This window comes from Echiichthys vipera, assembly GCF_963691815.1.
Source record: "Echiichthys vipera genome assembly, chromosome: 14".
NCBI lineage: Eukaryota > Metazoa > Chordata > Actinopteri > Perciformes > Trachinidae > Echiichthys > Echiichthys vipera.
In genome coordinates, this window is record NC_139839.1 from 10,961,681 (window position 1) to 10,988,768 (window position 27,088).

The following is a 27,088-nucleotide window of genomic DNA, read 5'->3' on the forward strand; positions in this document are numbered from 1 at the left end:
GTGCTGTGTTAAATTAATAAATAAGAGCAGTCTGATGTGGTGTATGACTAAAGATGGGCATGTAGCCTAGGCCGGGACACCAACTTCAGCAGAATGCTTAAAAATGACAATTATTTTATTTTAAAACAACGAGGTTAATGATTCTGAATCAAACCCACCTGTGCGTCCTTAAAACTACATCAACATCCCAGCATTCAAAGGAAATCCACACTTTCCAAGCTGTCATTTTTGTATTTTCGATATTTACCACAGTACTTGAAAGCAGCGAATACCATGTGCCACTAAAATTGGTTTTGATCACACAGCGCCACCTGGTGCTTAAATGTGTAACACACAGTCACATTTTAGAGGATCTGTAAACTAACCTGTGTGGAAAATAGCCTAGGTGCTAAAATGTTTGCGTGGGAAGCAGATAAAGGTTTCTATGGAATAATTCTAACTATTATATTGGTAAATAAATTGTTCATTAAAGTAAATAACACATGCTCAAATACAATAGAAATCAAAATGACCTAAATGCAACTGATTAAAAAAGATGCATGTCATAAAGAAATACAATAAGATCATCTCACCTTCATTGTGCATCTCTGAGCTACTAAAGTGATCCTTCACGATCTGTGACACCTTACACCTCATTCTCCTCCGCTGTCCTGCAACCTGAAGGATTTAATCAGATCGTCTACGTGATCAAATACAGGACAATACAGGTGTTAACTGAACTATCAGTATATCACTGACACATTAATTGGGATAACTCTGCACAATTCCCCTCCCCAGGCAGGACAACCAACTCTTTGACAGAGACTACAGAATGGTGGCCAGAGAGAAGCCCATCCTAAAGAGGATGTGGCCAGAGCGCATGCAAGTCAGGTGAACCTCCCTATGGCATCCTTCTCATCCTTGGATCCATCTGGAATAGGAAACCACAAGGACGAGGAAATGGAAGAACTAATGCAGACGTCCCGCCTGGCAGCCCAATCAGCAATGGTGGTTAATGACTTGGTGTTGACATGAAACATGACACTTGACATGCAGGTAACACCTCTAATTCAGCCAAGGACGTTCCTCTTAGTTTCTGCACAGAAAGGGAGGCGATTAACACTGTACGTCCATGTGTGTTACCACTGACATATATGTTAAGTGTAGAAGGTACTTGCCCTAGCATCTTGTTTACATTTAACCTTTAGGTAGATATCACCAAGATGTTCTACCATGTGGTAAATTGTCTAGGCAGTGTCATGGTTGCATTTATATTAGTGGGCATGCAGAAGATTTGCATTCTGTCTGGATTATCTCTGATAATCACCCAATCATTCCTGTCTTTTTTTTAAGGAACTACTGGCTACTTTCTGGCTTCTGCTGCACTTTATTACTCTAAAGATTTCATCTGTTTTTAAAGAAAACGACGCTGTAATTAAGAAGTGCTGTACTGCTAAATTAAAATAAATCCTCACCAGCGAATTGACTGACGGTCCAATAATGTATGCTGACACTTTTTTTGAAGTGACACTCAACAGTGCAAGGTGCAACCAGCTGGTGGTGTTACTGAGCACTCAGCCAGGTTTTTCAGTTATTCCTGGAATTTGAGAAAATAACACATGGCCCATGCAGTCAGCACTCTCTCTGTGATTGGTAGATAGCATGTGTTGTTTTTATGGATTTTGAGATTTGTGAACATGTGATTTGGGTATGAGCCTTCGGGGCCATGTCATAGATTGTTCAATTATTTTGTTTCTTCTGTACAGAAGACTCTTTGACTGGATTGTCTCTGAAACAAGTAAATGTCTGCAGGTAGAACCGAAACTGATTCAATAATAGTATAATTTAATCAAGTGCCTGTATATTTGCATTTAATGCCTCAGTATTATTGATTTAGCGTTAAAAAACATCACAAGCAGATAATCTTATTTTCTGCAGACCTTCAGTAGTGCAAGTCCCCGTATTGCAGCAGTAAGGTAGAATCAGAATCAGCTTTATTCGCCATGCATGTGCAAACATACAAGGAATTTGACTCTCCTCCGTTTACACAATATACAAAAAGCACAGAAAAATACATAAAAATAAAGTATTTACCAAAGAAGACAAGATGAAAGATATAAATATATATACTGTACATGTTTAGTGAAAATGGGCATGCAATGGCAGGAGGATTATGGGAAGATGAGGGAGACGGCCTGTGTCTGGTGGTCTTGGCATACAGAGCTCTGTAACTCTGTAGTAAGAAGTTTACTCCAGGGCGCGGCCAGTACACCGTGACATCACCATGTCATCACTTCTAGGTGTGGTCAGAGGTACAAGGCGGTGAAGCACCTTTAATCCTGTTGTGAAGTAACTTTGGTTTTGCTCATACACGTGGTAATATTACACTACAAACTGTGATTACAACACAGAAAGATGGGACCAAATGTCAACGTCGATTAGTATTTAGTGGGACTATCCCATAGTAACAGCATTAAACACAAATAAACACACCAAGCACATATTTTCATCACAGTTAAGATTTATTTCATTCAACATTTCACATTACAAATATTTAAAAATTATGCATACTGTTATAAATAGTTGGCTGCAAACAATTAAATAACATTAGATTTTTCTTTTTCGTTTCACTAGCACTTCTACAGACCAACTCCTAGAAATATGGACATATCCGTATTACATAACTTAATTAGAAAGGAAAATACAAAAATAGGAACTTATAAAGTGAAATGACAATAAAAATTAAGGTGATATCTTAAGTAAAAAATGCTATTAATAAATACAACAACCTTCCCATACACAGTTAAAAACTATTGAAATCTTGCCATTAAGTAACATCATTAACAGACAAATATTTAAATATTTATTTTCCTTCAGAAAATGTGAACCATATATTGTGGAGCACAATATAGCAATTAGTAAAAACTAGACACTTTAACATATTAAAAGCTTCACCTCAAAAATATAACAAAAATCTGATCAAAATTATAAAAATCAATTATACATTCCAATTAAAAATATACCAATAAACAGCTAAATACATTGTTGACCTAATAATTACAATGCAATCAATCACAGTAGCTTAAAATAAACAAAATAAGCAAATGAGCACAAAACCTTTAATGTTTTAAAAATAACTTCAATTATTTATATTAGTACAAATAGTTTGATTTCTTTTCTTTTTTTACAAACACCAGCATGAAAAGGATTACAATAACAGTAGAAAATGACTGTGAAAAACATATTAACATCTTCTTTAATTAAATGTCTGCAATTAAAAATGGCATTAAAGAATTACATTGCAAAGAGTCTTTATCTGGAAAAAGGTTCAAAAGAAGTATTGCACATAACAACTTGAAGTTAACTTGCAACATTTACCACATTCAAGTCTTTAAACTCCCCTTCCTCCAGATAGGTCTATATAAGATCACCTCGACAGACAGCGGGGATGAGTTCTCAAGTCTTTTTAAACAGTGTTCTATAAGGATGCTCAAAGTCCTGCACTGCCGAATCGATTTAAAGTTAAGTTTCTGCCTTGTTTCTCGTCTTATCTCTCTGTCATGTGCATCCTGTAGAGGTCTGCGAATGGGGAAGCGAGGAGATCAACACGTGGGGAGGTAAGAGGGGAGGGCGGTGAGGTGAGGTGAGAGTGGGTTTGGGGTGTCCTTAACAACTGAATAGTTGAGAAACATTTGGTGCACACCACAACAATTAATTTTTAATAGCTAATTCATGTACTTGTCATTTTCTCTTTTTTTTGTCATGCATGCTAAGGATTACAATAGGTGCTAGTTGGCAAGTTCAAGAATATATATATATATACTTTTTTTTGAAATATTAAAATATCTAAACACCAAACATCCATTCTTGTGATACGAGATTCAGCCTTAAGCGTGAACCAAAATTTGCATTCTCCTTATAATAAGTTATACTCCATCTATGGAGAGGAAACCAAGACAGAAGTTACCATTTTCCAACTAGTATAGCCATGTTTAGAGACATTAACATCAATTTCAAATTACATCTTGTTTTTTTTTGTGTTTTTTTTTAATTCTCGCCATGCTGTTATTAACCAGATTGACTGGAAACATCTAGTGTACGAAAAGCTTAGACCAAGAGAGCAATACACTTTGGTCTCTCCTCTGCAGATCTGAAGTCGCATCAACACAAGTGCGCACTTAGTTGTAAAGTTTCCTCAGCACTGAAATGTATAAAAAGCATAATTGAAAATAATATATATTGAAATCACTCAACTTTTTTTTCTTAAAATGAACATTTCCATATATGCAGATCTCTCAGTAACAAAAGTACAAAAGCTACCTTTCACAATGTGAAAAATTGAGGTATTGCAAAAAGGAGTTTCCCCATTTGTGAAAAATGTGCCTAAAATGACTGTTGGAAAAAGAAAAAATATTTAGAAAAGTAGTGCATAATAAATGTTTATATGTGCATGACAAAATAATTTAGCTAGAAAACACTGTACCAAAAATCAGCAGGCCATGTATAAAATAATCTTTTTTTTTTTTCATCTCATTTAACAGCAAATTCTTCACAAAGTGTTTTAACTTCTAAAATGCTCACCCACCACACCCACAAAACTAATGTCAAGGGTGCAAAACTGGTGCAACGACACAACGCCGATATGAGGATAGGTTTCTCACTAGTGTGTATAATCAAGTTTTATGTACTAATAACTCCCTGACATATTTAAATGCTCGGCTAGCAGGTTACCACTGAGTGACTTAAAACGTCGACAAAATGTGAGGATTAGTTTTACTTTTGCGGTGTGAATGTGCACTTTGTTAAACTTCCCGCAGACCTATTTGAGATAAGAAGAACTAGTGCCTACCAGCGTGCACCTCCATTTTGAGCTATGGAGAGTGTGAGGCCTTTTGTGTGCGTCTGTGTGTCTGCAAGCCCTGTTGTTTTTCCACTGGTGTTCTAATGGGTTTTGACTGCACTGTCAAATATATATATATAAATATATTACGTTCAAGGCCAATCTTTGGTTTGCTGGGCTTGACAGTTAAGCAAAACTGGGTAGAAGTGACAGAATTTTTAAAAAATATATATGACTAAAAAAATGTCCTTGAAGAAATGAGAAAGAAAACACAAATAAAAAACCTAAATAAGAAATGAGCTACAGTATGACCCACTACTGCACAGCCATCTTTGGTTCCCAAAAGCCACTGGGTACAACAGACTGTTATCAAGAACTGCATGTGGGTCACAAGTGTGTAGTAGTAGAGCACACTGCAGAGACTATCTTCATTTATGCTTCAAAAACACTGGATGCTGAGTTGGATTAGCTTGGCAGGAGAAAGGGTAAAGGGTTCGCCTAAAGGGCAGATCCCTCAATGACTCAAATGTGTGCTGACGACTGGGAAATCAGACAAATTTCAATTGCTTCTTTCATTAAATGTAGCTGACTCTCAGATGCAAAGTCGAACTTTTTTCCTTAAAGACTTGGGAGAATTGCACAAATGCATTTAAAACAAAAAGAAAACTAAACCAAAAAGGACAGGCATTTCCCATTTGGTGGTAGCCCCGTAGAAACTGCAATAAAAGGTGGCCACTTGACCAGCCATCTCTCGAGGAGTTACCTTAATCTCAGTCCTGAAATATCTGGATCCAAACCGCTGCTGTGTACAGACACAGAAAGCAGGTTTGGATCCATAAATGAGGCCCTACCCTCTGTTAGCTGCTAGCTTAGCAGCAGAGGCTGCAGGCAGACGTGAGGAGGGGGAGTAAGGCTGGACTAATCTCTCTACCAGTAAGCCTGTCTGTCTCTCCTATAGCCTCCCTACGCCATACATTCCCCTAATACAATGTATACTGTACGATAATCTGCTCTGCCCCTAGCACAACCCTGGGTTTGATTACAAAAATAAGGAGGTGATGAAGCAAGTGAGTACAAAACTGTGCCAGTCACATCACACTCTGCCCGTTGCATCACTTCCCTTTGATTATAGTTCTAAGGAAAGGAGAACACGAGCGGGTGATAATGTTTTCTTTCTTGCTTTTTTTTTTTTCCTTTCTTTTAAACTGTATTCGGCACATTAGCAGCTGAGATTGAGGTATTAGTTTTTGCATGTCAAAATGGAGATCAAAACCCAAATATATGTTGCTAATTTTTTCGTTGCAATTTTCAAGTAACATCAAAATATTCGTATGATGGTGGAAATCATAAAAAGAGAGGTTCAAACATTTTGCTATGGGAAGGAAAGGAATCCATCTCGTTCTGCAGTGGGCCCTCTCTGTTCTTTAAAGTTAATTCAAGATTCAGCTTTGGTTAACTACTAAGGGTCTCAGATACTGTACTGCACTCTTTAAAACTGGAAATAAGTGCACTCTTCTTTAGCAACACCTTGTTCAATTCACATTTGCTCTGGAGCCTCGTGTATCAATAGAGAACTTAATCACACCTCTCAGAAATAAAAAAGCCAAAGATATGCTGCCTCAACAGCACTGGCTCTGGAGACTTGGTACAAAATAAAAAGCAATAGCTCTGCTACAAAAAAAGTCAATCAAATGTCAAATGAAGTGTATTGTTTTGGGGCCTCTTGTATCAAAATTAAAACCAAATACACTGTTTAGAAAAAAAGAAATATGCCAATTTTATAGCAGAGTACCATATCACACCTCAAACTTTCCTATATATTTTTTTTTTCAAACTAATAAAAATATTTCAAAAATCAAACGCATAAATAAAATTATGTTACACATCTTTTTTCCTCGCTGGACATATTTGGATATAACTCCAGTTTTTCTTTTCTATCTTCAAAATATAGATATATATTAACTTAAAAAAAATGAGAAAAAGGTTCAGTGAAATTTGAGCAAAAAGGAACCAGCAACAGAAAAGTGCATTTATTTGTACAATGATTTGCGACTCCTGCACTACCTGCCCTCCTGCTCCCCTGTTGCCTCTCCCTCTCTGTCATCTGCTCAGTTCCAGCGGAAGGAGATGTGACGGGGTCGGTCGCCTCCTTCCTTCACCAGGGGTTTGTGAAACTCTCGTCCGGCGCGTGAGTGGATGGCCGCCCAGCAGTACTCGCAGTAGTACTGCAGACAGGTGACGTTGGCGCAGAAGAACGGTGCAAACTTCCCGCCGCAGCGAGTTCCCTGGCACTCATCGCACAGCTGGTCATCCAGCACGTATGGCTTCACTTCCACCTGAAATCAGAGGTGGGAAATATTTGAGTATAGCGATATTGTTTCTTTTACAATTTCAGTGTCTGTCTTGTACTGATCCTTTATGAGCCAAATGTTTCCAGCAGACTTGCAGCAAATGAAACAGATGGAAGGTTGAAAGTTCATCCATTTGGAAAATATAACAAGTATTCTACTGATATTGTTCATTATAAGTTATCCTTTAGATATCCAATCAAATATTCTGTAATACCGTTTATGGTCTGCGTTTTTTTTTCTACGATAGCCAATCACTTTCACTGTGGATGAATCGGTCGATTATTTTCTCGATTAATTGACCAGTTGTTTAGACTACAAAATGTCTAAAAATGCCTAATGACTAATGAAAATAGTAAAACAGGTCAGTGTTTCCCAAAGCCCAAGATTATTCTGTCCTTGATTGAAAGAGATTCAGTTTACTGTCATAAAAGAGTAAAGAAACCAGAAAAGATTCACATTTAAGAAGCTGGAATCAAAGCAATTTTGCTTTCATATTCAACAATTCCTCAAACCAAATGATCGATTATCAAAATAGTTGTCAATCAAGTCAATTGTTTACAACAAATCAATTAATCTTTGCATCTCTATCTTTAAATATTGCAGGCAGTTATATGAAGGCTCCAATTGATGCAATATGTGGATTTAAAACTCCCTTTCCAGACCATACTGTATACCGTTTTCTTGCTTTTCCAGCTGCTCAGTGATGAGCCTTTGTGCTATTAGTAAGTGAATGTCACTGAGGCACTTTACTTCTACAAATTCTGCACAGCAATTATGCAAATGAGACAGCAGTGTACTATTATCTCAGAATTTCATATTATGATGTTGCCACTGCACCAGATATTTCTGTTGGATTCCTGCTTACATTATTTTGTTCACTCACCTCTATTGTGCACAATGTGAATAATATTTGAGTCAATTACAGGCCACTGTAAGCAGCGCTACTGTAATTCCTTGGCTGCTGACACAGTTCAAAGTCATTGAAAGGCCTTAGCTTGAAAGTGTAAACGTATCACACTACTGCACACTGTGTGAGTGAGTAAGTTCTTGTTGCAGAACAAAAGTAGATGACTAACAAAACAGCCAGTGGGCAGCTTTTAATGTTGCTGCAGTGGTGGCATGGAATTTTCATCAATAAAAATCTAAAAATAAACTTAAACCTGTATAACTTCAATAACCACTCTTCACCTTCCTGTCACTGTTTTAATTGACTCTGCACTATTTTACTTTTCACTGTAATTGTAGGCTTTGCTAAAAAAAATAACCTTGAATACCACCCTGTACTGCAGAAATAAAGGCTTAATTAAAAAAAAATATATATGGTTTTCAACTAAATCTAACAAATCTTTTTAATAGTTGTATGTGCTCTCGCTCCTTGGTGCACATTTTGGCTGAATATTAATTGAATTAGTGAGAAAACCTCTCCTTGAATGACAAGTATTGCTACAACCACTGATCACCTAAAATTAAATAACAATCATACAAAATGTGCTGCCCAACTACACATTCTACTGTTCTACTGAGCAAATACATTCTGTATATAGTGCTGCATTTTTCACTCCTCAACAAAATATCGTAAGACTTTCTATTATATAGCACGACTCAGCAAAGGGGCAAAGGCGAGGAGAGTTTGAGGGAAACAGAACAGTAGGAGAGGCGTTAGGAGACAGATGAAGAAAGAAGGTGACCAGAGAGGGGAGACTGGAAAACACTGAGCTCTCTTTTCTTTCCACTCACCCGTTTATCGATTTCTCCATGCTGCAGCTGTACAAAGCGAGCACTGATAGCAGCAATGTAGCTCTGCTGATTAGAGAAGGCGACCCGCCCTGCTCCCTTGGGGTACTTCAGCTCAGGATCTGTGTCGATGCCAGCGTAGCAAACACCACCATACAGGCGGTCCATGATCATGGCCAACTCCACTGCAAAGGGGGAAAAAGACACATTGAACTGGATGAACAAAATATTCACAAAAATTAGTTTGACAGGCAGGAAAAAAACTCACAGTAACAAACATCCTGGCGCCCACACACACAAACACACACGCACACACACGCACAGGCTTAATACAAGAAGTGAGGGCCATGTATAGCTAGTGAACACAAACAGACCAAGTTGATGAGGGTTGTTGCTCTGAGAGCTTAAGCCCTCAACACAGATGGATCAAAGTTCAGTGGTGCAAGTATAAGAGTGGTGTTAAAATGTCTACATAACTTCCAGCAAGTTCATTAACAGTGTTTAGTGTGTTTTTCTTAACAGCAGTTAACATATATGCAAATTGGAGGGAGATAATCTTGTAAATTTACATGGTAACTTTACTTGTTAAAACATAAAGTCCAATGGCGGCTTTTTTAATCTTTATATTTTGTACATGTAAATTTAGACCCACATATTACAAAGGGTCATAAAACATGTAATGCACCACAGGGCCGTACGACCTCATTACCATATCTACAGCACAGGCATCTAAAACACAGCTACTAGCGGTGCAGAAAACATGAACACACAGTGCACATGACATTGCTATCAGGATAAAAAGGAATTAAATATTCTACACAGCACAGCGTGCAACAGGGGGTGCTTCCTGACGGGATCAGTGTAAGTCAAAGCCGATCTCTTTTAACTCTACCCTCTAGCAAGTTTAATGTTTATTATGAACACAAGATGATCACACTGCGGCGTCTTACAAAAAGGAGATTTTGTTTATAGCTGGCATTTCAAAGATTGTGAAGAAATGAAGGACGATAGGTGAAGGATGGCTACTTAGTGTTGCTAACTGTTGATTTACAGTATTAACATACGCAAATGGATAAAAATGCAGCAATGGGTTGAAATTTATTGAAGGCCTTTGATGGCAAGCACATGGGATTCAACCCGTATGCACAATACATACTTCAAATGTAAGTGTTGTCAGTATAAACGCACAACTGTTGTTGATTCACCTGGTGGGAAAAAAAAGTCTTTTACAGTAAGACAAGCATCAAAATGAAGGATACCTGCACGGAGCGGACGAGGAACACCTCCCACAAAAATGGTTTTCCTCGGGTCCAGAGGCTGAGATCCATCCATCACAAAATCGCTGTCATTCAGGTTCCACGGGCGGATCTGGACCTGTCATGCACAAAACCAACAAGGTTTTAGCACAAAGCACAGTTGAATACAAACTTGTTGTAAAGTCAGGTAGAAGTCATAACGACAAGTTTGACTGAGTTCAGTGGAAATAGACAAGAGATCTGAGCAGACAGGTGTGTTTGTGTGTGTATTCCCGCTGACCGGCTTGTCTTTGATGGTGGGGCTGGATACACAGAGGTACAGCTTGCCATCCTCTTCAATGCAGGCATCGATTAAAGCCTGCACTGAGCTCTCATCCTGGAACAGCAGGAAGGCATAGCCTACACAAAATACAGCAGGGTTATTCACGCTGCTGGGGACAGGATATATTGTCTGGTTGTCATAATGGAATTCAGTGCAATGATTACTGTGACTAAACACTGCATTCTGCATTCACAGCAGGAAGGCATAAGCTTTTACAAACAGACAGAGAAACAGACAAACAGTCCACACATGGTTACAAAATGCTTCAGCTAGCAGACTGCCCAGATGCACACAGATGGAGAGTGGTAGTACCCAGATACAAGGCTTTACTAAAGCATGCTAAAATCAGTTCTCAAAAAACATATCCGTCTCTTTAATAAATTGGATCAGGAATCCACACTGATAACAAAATACAGAGACAAAACACCATGGAATGAAGAATTTAACAAACCTTTGGGTGGAAAATAGGATTTGCTCTCTGCTTTGTGAGGCCAGTCCACAAACAGGTGTCCAAAACGCCGGAAACTAGCTGTTATTTCATCTGAAATTAAGCAGACAGAACGCATGCCAAATTGCAGGTTTTTAATAGAAAAAATACTAAAATTCCTGCCTCAGATTTCACTGCAAGATATCCTCAATTAACAATGAGATGCTTGTCTTGCAGGGGTCTTCCTTTAACAGTTTCTCTTCATCTTACACAGGGTTCGTACACCTTTTCCAAGGTCAAATTCAAGCACTTTTCAATGTCCATTTTACAAATACATACATTATTATTAAAAATTATTACTTTTTTTACCACGTACAAATAGATGGTATTATGTTATAAACAAATAAATTTGTGTTTTGTAATAACAGAAGGATTAAAAAATTGAATTCAAGAATTCTATATCTATTTGTTGTGAAAGAAAAACGGATAGAATTTCAAGCATTTTCAAGCACCTGTACAAACCCTGCTTGCAGTATACCTTGCCCTCAAGTTCCCTATCTAAGTTGCAATCATAGCTGAAAATGGCCCAGAAATGAAATCCTTTTGATCTTAATGTAACCACTTTACCTTCATCTATGTCCGGGGGCAGTCCTCCCACAAAGACCTTGCGTGAGTAACGTTCGACACGCTCTCCGTTCTGGTGTGGAAAGCAGTGTGGAGAGCCCAGGCCCGCAAGACCCTGATCGCCGCGCTCATCATCAGGGAAACCATCCTCCATGGGGAAGAGAGAGGAGTGGCCTGAGAGAGAGAGAGAGAGAGAGAGAGATAGAGAAGAAGAGAAAGGGGAGAGTTTATCTCCTGAGGAAAACTTGGAGTAAAGGTTCTGGAGGGGACGTTGTTGCCATGGATACAACACTAGATTACATAAAAAAATTCGGTTCACTTTTCAGTGCATTGAATAGACCATCTGGCGTTGGGTGGAAGGGGATGAAGCAAAGTATTGATTTTAGTCTTGATCTGACATTAAGACATTATTTAAGCAAGATAGTAGCATGCAATACACATTAGTACGAATGCATTACAACATATTTATATTTTGGGGGGCTTTAGCACCCTTTTGGTGAGACTGAAATGAGAATCTGCAAATATGCTCAAACCCTTAGACTACTATTATGAAAGAATACTGTAGGGGTGGTGGGTAACATAGAGCACACAAATGTTAGTAAGAGTTAATGTTAAGATTTAATGCTAAAAGTACTTCTTATATAAGTGTCTTAAAATTAAATAATTAATTAATTGAAATTAGGAGAAACAAATATGAACATAAGTATAGAAAACTAAGTAAGTAAAAAAAGCATGGAGATATTGTAGTGTGAAAGTCCATTGGGCTGAACGATAAACAAAAAGTAAGAAATGTAAAGAATGTCACATAATTAGTTGCCTTGGCTATGAACGACTGAACATGCATGCAGGTTCTCTCTAACAAACACAGTAGTCCTGTCAGTGAGCAAGTCTGAATAGTTTTGCAGTAAACTGTGCATGTTCGTGCAGGTGTTTGTGAATGCGCTGTAGAGACTAAGCTCTCCCCCGGCCTATTCCTGCTCCTATACTACCTGCCCTGAGCTGCTTTATAAAGATTTATGCAAGGGAGTTAGCCTCAGCTTAGTGTGAGTGTGAGTGCGTGTGAGTGTGAGTGCGTGTGAGTGTGAGTGCGTGTGAGTGTGAGTGCGTGTGCATGTCCGGGCACGTGCCTGGCCATGTGTCTGTGCTTCTGTTGCAGTGTGTGTTAACGAGACAGAGAGAAAACCCAAAGTGTAGTATGCCGTTAACTGTCAGCTAAATGTGACAATAATGACTATTGTGTGACTTAATACTTTCTCAAAATGTGCGCGAGAATGAGAAAAAAAAGCAAGCAGAGACAAGCATATGAAAGATGCATAAGATCCCATCACAAGGCCTTGCAAGGCTTGACACTTCAGACAGTCATGCAGACAAACATTCAAGACAAGTCACTTCACTGTACGGATACAAAGCGCAGAGTCATTCAAAAACTTCCAATGCCCTATAACCAGTAAAATCACAACAGCACAGTTTCACATCACAAAGTCAAAATATAGAGACCAAGAGAGTAAAATTTATGCTGGAAAAGTGATATAATATACCAAGGATCGTATTTTACCTCGTCTCCTGCTATAATTCCTGGCTGCGTGTGGAATAAGGACAAATTGAAGAAGATGGTGATTATCAGAATTCAGAATCAGAATTCTATAACTATAAAAGATATTACAATAAAAGTACCAATAAAAGTGCCAGGTACTCTATTTTATCAATCAGCTGTGAATAAGAATTGCACTGCACTGACACTTTACTATAAAGTCAAAGTAAAAGTCTATATTTTGAAGGTCTGTAGACGAACGCTTCAGTAAAGGAAGGTAATGACTTATAGCTTGATCATGGAAACACAAAAAATGCATCCCACTGGATTTTGAAAAAGGATGCAGATGTTTTGCGTGTTTCAGGACACTTGTCACCTGGCTATTTATACACAAAATAAAGTTGTAAAGAAACTTTCAATATAGAGATGAAACGCAACCAATCAAAAGAAGACAAAGGAGAGATCAGTTTCCCAATAAGAGAGATTACAGTCCTTTAGCAATAGAAAAGTAACACAAGTAAATACAGGCATTGAGATTACAACATAAGAAACGGAAACGGAAAGAGGCTCAGCAGTTGTGCAACTTGAGTGGTGCGCAACAATGGAGACTCTTCTTCTGATGTCTCCTAATTAAGACCAAAAATCCTAAAAGGAAAAGTAGAAATGTTCCAAGTACTGAACCTTAAGGCACATCATATGAAATCAGGGACACTGAGCTAGGAATACTCACAAACGGCTGCATTTGAAATTAACAAAATCCTGCACAACCCTGACCCCAACAGAAGATTCAGTGCAGTCTCAATGACCGAAATAAGACTGAAATTCATCAAGTATGACGCTATAATCCAAGTGGTCGTGGCAGTGTTTTTGTTCAAGTCTGTTGCTGACAAGTGCAGAGGAAGCGCTTGTGTTGCTTCCTTTCACAATAAACCAAATCAAACTGCCAGAGGCAACAACAGCAGTCAGCATCGTGTGTTTTTGGATATGGCCAGCCATTTCACAATATGTGATTTGCCCTCCTACAGTCAGTTGTTGTTTAAAAGTCTAAAGCCTATGATGAGCGGATACCCTTGTAACCGCAATTGTTTCCAATGTAAACAAATATAGCAGCCACAGTGGTAGGCCACAGTGGCACCAAGGAGATAGAGCGGCTTCTACCGTTCCGTACTTGCACAACTATCCGCCTCTGTCGCCCGACTTGATAGTAGTTAAACTTGTGTGACCATGGTAACCGCAGGGGACAGATCGAGGGAAACAACAGTGTTTACCACCGTGTTTTCTTCTAGATGGCATTCAATCTAAGAGCACAAAGAAAAATCAATGTATGACTATGATAATAGAATGCTGCTTTAAAAGAGTGATGTTTCACATTTTAAATAATTATGTTGGGAAGGTGTGAATATACAGTATTTTAGTCACATTGGCTACCTTTTGTTTAATTCATGCCCCAAAAATCGAATTCCTTTTCCTGGATCAATCGATCGTCAATCAGACCAGCAATGTGGTTCGCTGTCATATCATATGATTCAATTGAATACTCTCACTGGGACATAATGTTTCTTTGCACAGAGTTGAAGTGAAACACATTATAATGTGGACAATAGAGAGATTGAAGCAATCGACCCATCAAAAACTGTAAGGACATGGAGCGGATGAAGAAGTGGCCAGAACACACAAGCAATAATCCTCGGCTCCCTCAGTGGACTTTCCGACCCAGATGGACATTAACACTGGGTGGGTGGGGGAGGGGGGTGAGAGAGAAAGAGAATAGAGAGAGATCAGATTGAAAGAGAGCAGTGCATGCTATAAAAAGCTGTGTGTGTGATTGTGAGTGAGAGAGAGAGAGAGGGAAATAGATTGGAAGGAGATGGAGAAACAAGCTGATAAAACGCTGTGTGGGGGTGAGAGAAAATGAGAGTGAGTGAGAGGGATCAAGAGAATGAGGAATACAATCTGTGTATGTTTATGAGACAAAAAGAGTGAGAGAGAGAGCGAGAGAGACATGGTGTGCAACCTCTGAATCCTGCCTATCCGCTGGCACCATCTGTCTTAGGGGTTCGATGACAGCTCTTGACCATGTGATCGCACCATGTGACCCAGTGATCTTGTGAAGAAACTACTGGCCTCTCGTGTTTTACATCCTGGCCCAAGACCAGAAGGCAGAAGCTACGACAACACAATTACACAATGACACTGGGAATAAGAGTGCGCAAGGGCAAAAGGAGAGGTAGCTCTGCTTTTGTAGAAACATGTCGGAGGGATTTGCCAGATTTGGTTTAACCATAGGAGAGAGGCGTAGTTATTTATATACATATAGAGTTTAAAAGTAGTTGTGTTCTGTGCAACAGGACCGTATGAGGAAACTACAGTAGCTAGAAATTAAATGCACTTTAATTCTGCATGGTATTTTCCAGAAAAACAAGCATGAAGGATTATATTTGAGTGAACCTCAAAAGAGCCATACATGCTGATCAACAACCCTAAAATCAGGGGCCTCACGGCGACCTATTGGTCCAAGAGGCATACCGCATTACCACCAACATCCCTGGTTTTCATCCGGCACGGGGACCTTTGTTGCAAATCCAGTCCACAAAAATAAAACCCTATACTTGGAAAGAAATAAACTGTTTAAGGGACAAGAAAGTCTTGGTAATAAGAGTTAAGCTAACACACATATATTTAGTCCCATGCTGAGGCCATTTTTCTAGCCAATTCCTTCCTTCAATCCATCCACTTATTTTCCTCCATCTTCTTTCATTACAATCTTCATCTATTTTTTTCGTGGGATGCACAGTATAAACAGTCAAAGGAAAGGAAAGAAGGAAACAGAAATTCATAACTGGGTGAAAGGTCATCAACAGAGATGCTTGTTGGTTAAACCTACTTTTAAGAGGCGAGTGTGGAAACTGTATTTCACGTTGACATTTACAAAACAGAGGGGCACTGAGCAGAAACACAAAACCTTTTGGTTGGATTCAATCTCAGGTGAGCATGGGCACACAAGGCCTCACAGCCACCAGAAACAAACAGTCAAGGTTATCTCCACCTGCAGTATTTAGTGTCACTCTCACACACATTTAACAAGACAAGAGTGCGTTTAAGACAACCTGAGAGCCACAAAAATCCCTAAACATACTTTATTTAGGTCCAGTTAGCCGGGACAAAACTGACATGATTCACCAGAGGGAGCCTGTTTTTTATTCAGCATACCCGGTGTTTGCATATTTTTAGATTAATGTACAATTTCAATTCATTTTAAATTCAAGGAAGACACCATTTAAAATCTGACATCTTGTAAAATGAATGACATTTGACATTTCATCAAATTATGTTTTAAAGGATATGTGATAATTATTTGTGTAATTTTGATTTGTAAATTTGGTGGGCCATTGAAAACTTAAGTTAGATTCCTATACGTACCATTGAGGGGCAGAGGGTTGTCTCCTCCTGGATGGGGGAACCCCAGGCGACCTGCACAGGGAGACACAGAACAGAAATATTTAACATGATGGGGCAAACAAATGACTAAATGTGACACGGAGAGATTTTTTAAATCATTAATGGAACTCCAGAAGTTTGGACCGTTATGTCCGTCTTTCTACAAATAAATACATAATCAAGCAGATGTTTTGTGCTATTTTTTGTGCTGTAAACATATGTGTTTCAGTAGGAAGTACAGGAGTTTCAATTTTGATGACTGTGTAGCCTCCAGATAACATCCCATTAATTATGACCCATTTTGAGATTTAACAGAAACATGTCTATGATGAGTACAAATCATAAAATGGCAGCCACAGAAAATTATAGGCACACAATCCGACCAAAAATAGCGCCACTATCAGTTGAGCTGTTTGTAATTTGGCAAAAGACTGTGAACATGATAATGCTCTTGATTACTGCTACGTGTGCCATGATTTACTTCGCTGATGAGCAATATCTGAACAATGTAGGACATATTCCAAATAAAAGGGCAATGATTTGGTTTGTAAAAGCTGACCCGTAGAGCAGAACATATTGCACATCGGGTGTTTCAGACATTTCATTAAGAGCGTTCACACAGAACTGGCTGTAAGGGTTGCTTTCACATCCATCTCATTAAAGACTACATCTGTGGGACACCGACCATCTCTCGTCGACATCCATTTCCCTATGTGTGCCTCTCTCTCTTTGAGCCTCCTATCACACACACACACACACACACAAATACATGTTATGATGCCAAACAAGCTTCAAAGTTATGCAAGGCCTGCTTGCTGCAGAGGGATAATGAGATGAAAGGGCTGAAATAGTACAACCATTGTTGTATGGGCAAGGACCGCCCTGTGATTGGTGCATTCCGATGCCTCGGTCACATGGAAATCTGCTGGCCCCTCCCCCACACCTCGCCTATTGAACCCCACAGTACTCAGTGGATGTGGTGCATAAAACAGAACTAGACCACAGAAACCAGGGCGGACCACCCGTGGCTTCGGGAGCTACTACAGATTTTCCATACATTCAAGCACATTCATCACAGCCTGGAGATCACTGGCATCAAAATGCAAGTAGATTCATTAAACAAAACAAGTTAGAGCTGCCAACTAAAACCAGATTACCCAGACAAGCTCAATTCCTCCAGACTGCCCCGGCCGAATTCAACAGTTTATCTCCCTCTGTAATTTAGCTTCGTAATATATGTGCTCATAGGTGTGCAACCCAAAATCAAAGTCCATCTGAACACAACCTGTCATATTGGATTTTAGAGCCTTTAATAGTCTCTCAGGATCAAGTGTGTAGGCACGTAAGCACACCACATCCCTGTGTGTCTGCAGGGTTGCATGTGCCCGCTCCGTGAACCTCATTTTCAGGCTGCTGGCTGTGTACATCATGTACAGTGCAGTAACAGAACACACACACACACACACACACACACACACACACACACACACACACACACACACACACACACACACACACACACACACACACACACACACACACACACACACACACACACACACACACACACACACACACACACACACACACACACACACACACACACACACACACACACACACACACACACACACACACACACACACACACACACACACACACACACACACACACACACACACACACACACACACACACACACACAGTTAGTTGAACAGAGGGATCCTTTCTGTCAGTCAGGACAATGCTGGAAGCGATTCAAAGCCACTTCTACTGTAGACATTTTGTCTCGCCTGTTCCTTTGCTTCATCGCGCTCACTTTGTTCAATATGTTCTTCTGGAATGAGAAATGTGTGCTCTGCCTAGGTGTATCTAAATGTGATTACGTATGCATACAGTCTGTGTTTATCATATTTGTGTGCGAATGCTTGTTTGTGACAGAGAGCAGGAGGCAGCAAGGGACAGTTGGCCGAGAGAAGAGTAAGCATTTAAAGAAAATGTGCTGTAATTATGATTTTCTTTTTACTTTGCTGCGAGGGAAAAGGAAAGGACTCACTTAATTCAATGCTACACTTGGAACAGCAGTGTACAAGTCTGGAGTATACTTGTGAAAACAAGGAATAAACAGAATAATATTTTGAAGCAGGCCAAGGGCTAGAAGACCAAAAAAAGATCAGGAGTATGGGACGATATGTGGCGTGATGCATCATGCGGAAGCATTAAAGAATGGGGCACTGTATAAGAACAAATGTGAAGAGGATGGCTGAAGAAATATCAGGTCAAATGAGATGAGAAGAAAGATAAACATGTGATAAGATAATGATATACAGTAAATGAGACAAATAATAGAATTCAATAAAAAGTGAATTTGCTGTTTCACATATAAAACACTGTCAACAAAGATAAACAGAGCTGTGACACAAATCCCAAAGCACTCAAATGAAACTCGTATAGGAAGTTGGGGTCTACACTTGGGGTCTAAACCCTTCATGGTTTGATTCCTAATGAAGCAGAAACTTGTGAGTTTCAGTTTAGAAGGAAAGTTGTTTTGTCTTCAGGTGCTAAGCTCTTGGATCTAATCGAGTCACAGGGATCTGCGCCAGCATGGCTGGAATGAGCTAAGACACCAAAACGTGGATAATGAGGTAACCTTCCAGTTTTCCTCTCTTAATATGGAGGGAAGATTTACTTAAGTTTGACAGAAGAACATTAGATCACAGCTGGATGTGACTGAGCCCAGTGGGTGTGAGGCTGAAATAAATACGAGGTGATAGTGAAGTGTCTGGAGCTCAGGGTTCTCGCTCAACTAGTATGTATGGTTACATGGCTGCACCTTTCTTTGTAGAACACATGGGTGTATATACACACATCCAATAACATTAAACCAAGGCGTGTGTTTGATTTTAACTTTCTGCACAGTAACATTTAAATATTCAAAAATTAGACACACGCTACAAGCAAACTGGAAAAGGGAAATATCATCTTGTTATTAGCATTTTGAGATCTTTTGTACTGAGGTTTAAAGGAATACAGAAACTTAAGTTAATAAAATTCAGGAACTCGGCCCACTGGACTACGATGGCCATATAATAAAAGTCCCTTTATTGTCTAGGCTTAAGCCTGGTGGTGTGTGAACTACAAAGTCTTTTGTTTGTTGGTTTTTTACAAAAAATGAAAATGCGTCCAAAAATATATATCACCATGTAGGGCTGGGCGATTGGACATATCGCCCCAAAAAAGTACCACTAGCGATGGCTGAGTAGATCACAGGTTGTACTTAATAAGTAATTTAACGGTCTCCCTCATCAGATAGCAGGGAAAGAGGTTTTTTTTTTGTTTCTCTCCAATTTGAATAAAGTGCGTTTTACGATGATCTGAGAGGTAAAATTAGGTTTTCAATGGCATCTGGTGGCTTCTTGCTGTTCCTTTTCACATTTTGCTCAGTGAATTCAAGATTTATTTCAGCCAAACCGGAGTTGTTTGTTGATTGCTGGAACAGTGGAAAGACTAAGACATCAAACTAACATACGGTTTTGATGTGATGATATAGGCTTTAGACAGCCCTACATGTAATTGTAGGTCAAGATAAACAGGCAACTCAATTAACAAATTTTAAAACTAATACAATATATGTAGTAGGAGGTGGCTGCTCTCTCTCTCTTTCGGCTAAGGGTTTTCTGGGCCTAAAAAAAGCTTTTAAACGAAACTAAAGCCTGAAAAAAACAAAGGTATTTTCTTTCAAATGATGATCATTACCAGAACGGCTTCGACACACTACTGCCTCTCGACCAGCAGCTAATGTTAGCCAAGCACTCTCTATAATTGCTGTCAGTTATGCCCTCTAAAACTATAAACAACACTAGCTACCTGCTATAATGCATAACTGTGGCCCAGGTTACCATTGACTAATGTTGCCGTTCGGCCAATAATGGACATTGCCTAGTCTCTATTATTCAATATAGTCCAATTTTCAATAGATAATTCTCTTTGTACTGTATAGGATATAAACTTACAGATTTATTAACTAACTAGTTAAAGTAAGGGTTACCTCTTTCTATTACTTTGTCCACCCCACTTATATCAAGGAGGGTAGGCTACCGTAAATAACAGAAACATCTCTCAGTAAAACGTAATACAGTTCGACAGCAACACAAACTACAGCCTCCAAACAATGAGAAAGTTGAATCAGCATCTCTCTACAATTGTTATAACCTTCATTCAAGTAGGATTTATTGCAGGTCTATTGTATAAGAAAGTATTGGTTTTAGCTAGCTGTACCAAATAAACTGGCAACTGCACGTGCCAGTGTATGCATGTGTGCATCAAATCCTTATACAGTGGAGTGCAGGAATACAGGAATGTGCACTGACCAAGAAATGAAACGGACTAAAGGTTCACCTTACATTAGTGAATAAGCACTGTTTGCTTACAAGTGAAATGTCTCCTTTCCACACCTTTTACTTGCAATATTTGGAAATATGTTAATTCTGATTTTGAAAAAAAACTAGCGCTTACAGGTAACAGCAACATGCATTTGTGTCTATAACAAATGTGCCAGACTTTTTGGGCAGAATTAACATTGTCTTTATGTTTAGAAAAGTGTTATCCATCCTTCAAAATGGGAGGCTTGGCAGCTGTGATCATTCGAAATGCCAAAAACTTCAGTTTAGATCAGTGGTAGTTCTTCCATCTCTGTCACAAATCCCCTCTTAAATACAAAGCCTAAGCTTCCTTCAGCCCTCTATTCTCTCTACGTCTCCTCAAAATGCAGGAGAAAAAGAGGTCACACTCATTCCATTGAATGTTAGCAAAAGCGAGAAAACCTCTTTGGTTTTTTTGGGGCAGGGGAGGGTTAATTAAGTGGGGAGGAGTGAGAAGGAAGAGGAAAACAGAGGTGTGTTGACCTCTTGTGCTATTGTTGATCACAACACTGAAAGACGACACAATGTCTAGACATCTGATCTGTGAAGGAAGTGAAACTTCTCTACTACAAATTGGTGTTAAACGTGTGTGAGACACTTTTCTATCTTTATTACAAGTCTTTGATGTTAATTTATGAAAGAGTAGGGTCAATTTATATGTTGCCCTAACACTTTTAAATCTATTAAAAGGTGCTTGACCAAATTCTCAGAGGCTTATTCATTATTAAAATATCCCACACTAGCCATGAATGGAAATGTCATATGTGTATCACACCCATGTGCTTACAAGACACCTAGAGAAGGATGGCTAAAGTGGAAAAATACTCCAGTGGGGTACACACACTCATGTTGTTCATTTTCTATAAAAAGAAAAAAAATGTAATTAGTGTAAAATGGTAGTATTGCTAGTTCTCTGCTTAGTGTCTCATGTTCTTGATTGACATGTTCACCTTTCAGGGTGTCTTGCTCGGCCCTCATGATGTCGATCAGGGAGCTCTCCAGTGTGTTCATGTTGAAGCTGTCAAATGACCTGGTGCGTTCCTAAAAAGAAGAGAGAAAGAGGAAAAACACCATTTACTTTTCTTTCCTTGCTTCAAAGAGATGGAGTTTTCTAAAAATAAATAAATAAATGAATCCAAATGTGTGGCACTGGAGAGATGAGATTTACCTACATCTTTTCATGTAACATTTTCTCAATTAACCCCAGCTGAATGAACAGCACATACAGCACGAGGAGACGGCATTCATCTTCATGCTTTTTTTACATTAAAAAGATACCATTTTGCAGTTCTGATAGAATTAGACTCTAAACATAGCCTAAACACACCAAGGCAAGCTATTAATAAAAAAAGAAAAGGGAGCAGCCAGACGCTTTCCCAGTTATCTATGAAGGGTTTTCACAAGCATTCTTGCTTTAGCTTGTGCTGGTGTCAAAGAAAAAAGCAAAAGATGCCTTAGTTCATTTGTGTCACTTAATACCTTGCTTTGAATAAATGAAACACCAAGCTATTGTGAGGATTTTAATGCATGAAGGTCTCTTAGTGTAAGATTCTGACACTTTTGGCATTGGCCTAAATAGCAGGAGTGACAAACAAAACTAATTAGGAGTGAGCCCTAGTTTCATGTCAGTGGAATCTCCAGTGAATCACTAATATATTCTGCAAACTGATTTAAAAACTGAGATAAAAACAAGAAGTTGAACAAACATTATTAAAATCATTTACTTTAGTGTTTTTCCTTCAGCTTGAATGGGCCTCCTGTTTTGGGGTTCTAGCCACCAAACAGGAGCTCAACAAAACCATCTGAGACCTTTCCAATGCACAGGTGTATGGTCTATATGAATGAGACATTGATTTGTTGATTTAATTCCATTTCTGTTGTTAGCATTTAATTTCTCTTTGTCTTATTATCTGGTGAGATTATACTGTATTTTATAAAACCCAACCACAATTTCCCTCTTCATTTGGTTATTGCGTGTTTAACGACAGAGTACCTAGGAAGTTAACTAACTAACTGAGCTATAAATTCACTCAATGAGGCAGCATAATGGAAGGCAACAGTAAAACCAGCAGTAGCATAAAGCAGGAGCCGAGTCAATTCTTGGGCAACAGCTCTGTCACCTATAAACAAGGGCATCCTTGGCATACCAACCATAGTGGAAATGTTTGTATGCACACAAGCAACACACAACCGTACGATGTGTTTTTGCGCACACGTCAAAAATATGTCCATACACAAACACACACACTTCAAGTTTCTTAGTGATAAGGCTTCAGTTTTGACTCCCCCTCAGCAAAACAACATACACATAGCCTCTACCAACAACTCGTTTACCAACTGATGAACTCTTCCTCATTCTATCCAAAACAACAACAATCCAGTCAGGCGCTGCTGCTGAAGATTTACAGTTGGTGCTAAATGTCCCCACAACATCACATGATTGATTGTCTCATTCCTTCCTCAATCTCTTCCCCATATTTCCAGTCTTTCTTCAAGGCCACCTTAAAAGCAGAAATACCTTAAGAAACGTTTTCCATTTCTCATGTCTGCGTCAGAGATCTCACACGGCACAGTTTTTTCTTAACTGTCTGGTCATGACTAAAATAAACTTTTTTTTCCTTTCTGCATCATATCTGTTGTATCAACCACTTGGTTGTATTTAAGTACAGGACTAAAAGGATGAAATACATGAATAATATCAATTGTAGAAACCATTATTTAACTATTTGCTGTGATATCGAAATAGAACTCTAAACCAGGTATTAGAATTTTATGTAAACCCACATACTGTACTTTACAAGTTCCACATACACCATGGCTTATTTTGTTTCTACACTTTATTCAGAAAGTTATCTGGTGCGTAGTTTGAGAGAAATGTAACATTTCCAGAACAGCATGCATCGTTCTTGTTCAGTTTGAAAATAATAAGCAGGTGTAGCAACAATCTAGATTAAGGTCTGATTGATTTGAAATGACATTTGTGGACTGATGTTAAAAATAACACATTAACAATATAAATTAGGGCTGGGCGGCATGGAGAAAATATCATAATAATTTTTTTCTCATACTTTGTGTGAATGAAAACATCATAGCCTAATTAGTAGACCAAATATGTTATGTTCAGTCTCCTCTAAATGACCAATAATTATGTAGACACATTGGAGTTCATCAAAACACCAATTTGGACTAACTGTTTGTGCATTTAATTCATTTATGAACTAACCTATCCTGATAATGGCCACGAGTATAATGAGTGAAAGCTCTGGTGTAATGGTGTAAGTGAGTGAGTGAGTCACGGAGAAATGCAAATGAAAATGCACAGATGTTCATTCCCCTCGGTGTCGCTTAGATTAATTTAACACCCCAACCAAACAAAAAAAAGAAAGAAAAAAAAAGAGTGTGAATATGAAACTGTTTAATTTTGGTCTAGAAGGATCTCGTTATTATTAAACCAGTAAGTTTTCTTAGCTAGGTGTGCTGCATTTGCCATCTCTGCGCTGAATCACAAGCATTTAGAGTGACCCGGTTTCAGCAGCAACGTGGCGCAGCTGCCGGGTAGAACCAAACCATAGCCCTCTCCCTCTTTGTCCAAACATAGTGTCATTTAGAGCTAACAACACTAATTTGGGAAAAACAATGTCATCTGTTTGTGAATGGCTATTACCATAAAGCACCAAAATGTGGAACCGTTTTCCTCTGAGTTTTTAAATACCAGGTAGAACTGACATCATCTGGCCCCGTTTTTAATACCAAGCCATTATATCGATATTGTAGGGTTGACTGTAGTTGTGTCTTTGAGAGGATGCACCTTCCCAGTATTTGTTTAGGTTTACTATTGGTGGTTTCACAAAATATGTACACAAGGATATTTTTGATATAATTTCTAATCATCCATTATTTGGATATAATGTGAATGTGTGTAATGTGGCTATGTGAATAAAGGCAGATAATACAACAGCTAGAACAGTCTATTAAGTTCAGAAAATAACATCCCTCTATTGTAAAACATAATTGAATGTACAGCTTTATCAGATTGTGTGATTATCAGTGATCAGATTTGCCCCTCGACCTGATTGACAAGTGACAGGCCTTGCTCAACAAGAATTACTCAACGTGTCCGTCAACCCGCACATAATCCATCTATGTCTCTTTCCAATCACCACTTTGTCTTTCCAACAAATGCATCTATGCATACCCTCTCTATTATGTACCCATTAATCCAGCCACCAGGTCACACCCTTGCAAGAAACATTAGTCCAATGTCTGTGGAATATGTTCTGAAAGCAAAACTACTTTGGGAAGAACAGCTCATAGCATACTTTGTTACACCATGAACTCTGCAGGGGTCGGAAAAAAAAGGTATGCGTCAGTGAGCCATATGACCAAGGGTCAGAACAGGCAGGCAGCTCACTTTTTAATCTACTGACTGTTGTCTGCTCCTTAGCTACTTTTACTATCTGATCAGCTGAAGCGCGTGGTTGGATGGCACACACTGGCTGATAAAACAGCCAAAAATCTGCAGCTGTAGCCAAAATGTTCGCAGCATTTTGGCTGGTGTAGATTTCCCACACTGAATGAAGGAACATACTAACACAGAAGTGACATGGTAGACGAACACACCCAGTGCACACTCTCCCTCAAAACAAATATCAACACAGGGATGTAGGCCAGACTAGGTCGACTATTTTCTCATATCCGCCTCAGTATCTTATGTAGACTTAGGCTATTGCTTTAGGTCAAATAAACCAAACATCCAAAGACAAGGGAAGCAGAAACAAGTGGAGGACTGGTTACCGTTTGATTATATCTGAGGCAAGCACATAAGCTCATTGGCTAACACAAACACTGATAGGTATAGCAGCAAAGTGCAATACTTAAGTGCAATTACGTTGTGGTATTGCTGTTGTATATTATGATAAATGAGTAGAAATAGTAAGCAGAAGCTTAAATATGAAATGTTTCCATTGGGTGACATTCTTTGCTGTACCATCTCCTTGGTATGGTTATATTTTGGCTGATGTAGTACTGCAAAGGTAATCCGATTATATTGTTTCAGGAGAATAGGAATTCATTTTGTGGCAGCGATGGACTCAGTATGGTGGACATGAGGCATGGCTGGCGCTCTGCAGTTGCTAAGCATTAGCGTGGAGAGGTGCAGAGGGTGATTAATCATCAGATTCATGCATCAGTCCCTCTCTCTATCCCTCAACAACTGGCCAGCTGACCAGCAAAGTACTCATCCCTGACACACACACACACACACACACACACGCACGCACGCACGCACGCACGCACGCACGCACGCACGCACGCACGCACGCACGCACGCACGCACGCACGCACACACCCACGCACGCACACGCACACGCCAACCCAAGGCCCTAGGTGTAAATCATAGACTGAATACAAAGAAATAAAGTAGAGAATGTTGCTTGCAGAGTAACGCAGCATCTCAACAGACAGGTTTTAACCTGGCAACCGCCAACAGAATTTGACTGCCTATACGAAAGTAAAGAATGATTAAATATAGCGTTCTGTGGGTGATTAACTCCAACATTAATCTTGCACGTCACCTGCCTGTTCATAAAAAATGGAAGTTGAGGGAGGACAGAGGAGTGAAAAAAGTAAGAGGGTAAAGGACTTATAAGGGTCCGGTATGATCTTCAAGTTTCTAGAGGCGGGAGATTATTTCAACATCAAACTGACATTTGTGTTTTTTTCTCCTTGTTTTTTGTGCATTTATTCACACTCCCGAGACAACAGGGAGAGACAGGAAGCCCAAAGCGAAGAAGGGAAAAAGAAAATGGCAGATGAAAGAAAGGGGATGATGGAGAGAGGGAAAGCGAGTAGTGAGGTAAGGCAAAGTCAAAAGAGAAGAAACGAGGGCAGGAAAGGGAAGCAGGTTTAGCTTTTGATGCTTGCGATTATGTTTCTTCCTGGTCAAAGTATTTCAAAGGCCTGCTATGACATTAAATACCCCTAACTGTCAAAATCAACCTTTTGTGTGTGTGTGTGTGTGTGTGTGTGTGTGTGTGTGTGTGTGTGTGTGTGTGTGTGTGTGTGTGTGTGTGTGTGTGTGTGTGTGTGTATATGTACGGTGAGACAGGGGTGACGGAGGCAGGGGCTCCAGCAGAATTTGCACTGCTTGGGGATTAGACTGAACTG

At 39.2% G+C, this 27,088-nt stretch overlaps 1 protein-coding gene across 1 annotated transcript in view; it reads right to left on the reverse strand.

Moving 5' to 3' along the window:
- Positions 1-2,539: 2,539 nt before the first annotated feature.
- cpeb4b (cytoplasmic polyadenylation element binding protein 4b) overlaps positions 2,540-27,088 on the reverse strand; it is a 31,600-nt gene continuing 7,051 nt past the window's right edge. The window contains exons 3-10 of the mRNA XM_083926858.1: positions 21,874-21,964; positions 16,485-16,535; positions 11,537-11,707; positions 10,934-11,023; positions 10,441-10,559; positions 10,164-10,278; positions 8,908-9,089; positions 2,540-7,155 (exon numbers count right to left, since the gene is read on the reverse strand). Of these exons, the coding sequence (XP_083782984.1) occupies positions 6,928-7,155; positions 8,908-9,089; positions 10,164-10,278; positions 10,441-10,559; positions 10,934-11,023; positions 11,537-11,707; positions 16,485-16,535; positions 21,874-21,964 (1,047 nt within the window). The 3' untranslated portion in view covers positions 2,540-6,927. The remainder of the gene's footprint in view (positions 7,156-8,907; positions 9,090-10,163; positions 10,279-10,440; positions 10,560-10,933; positions 11,024-11,536; positions 11,708-16,484; positions 16,536-21,873; positions 21,965-27,088) is intronic.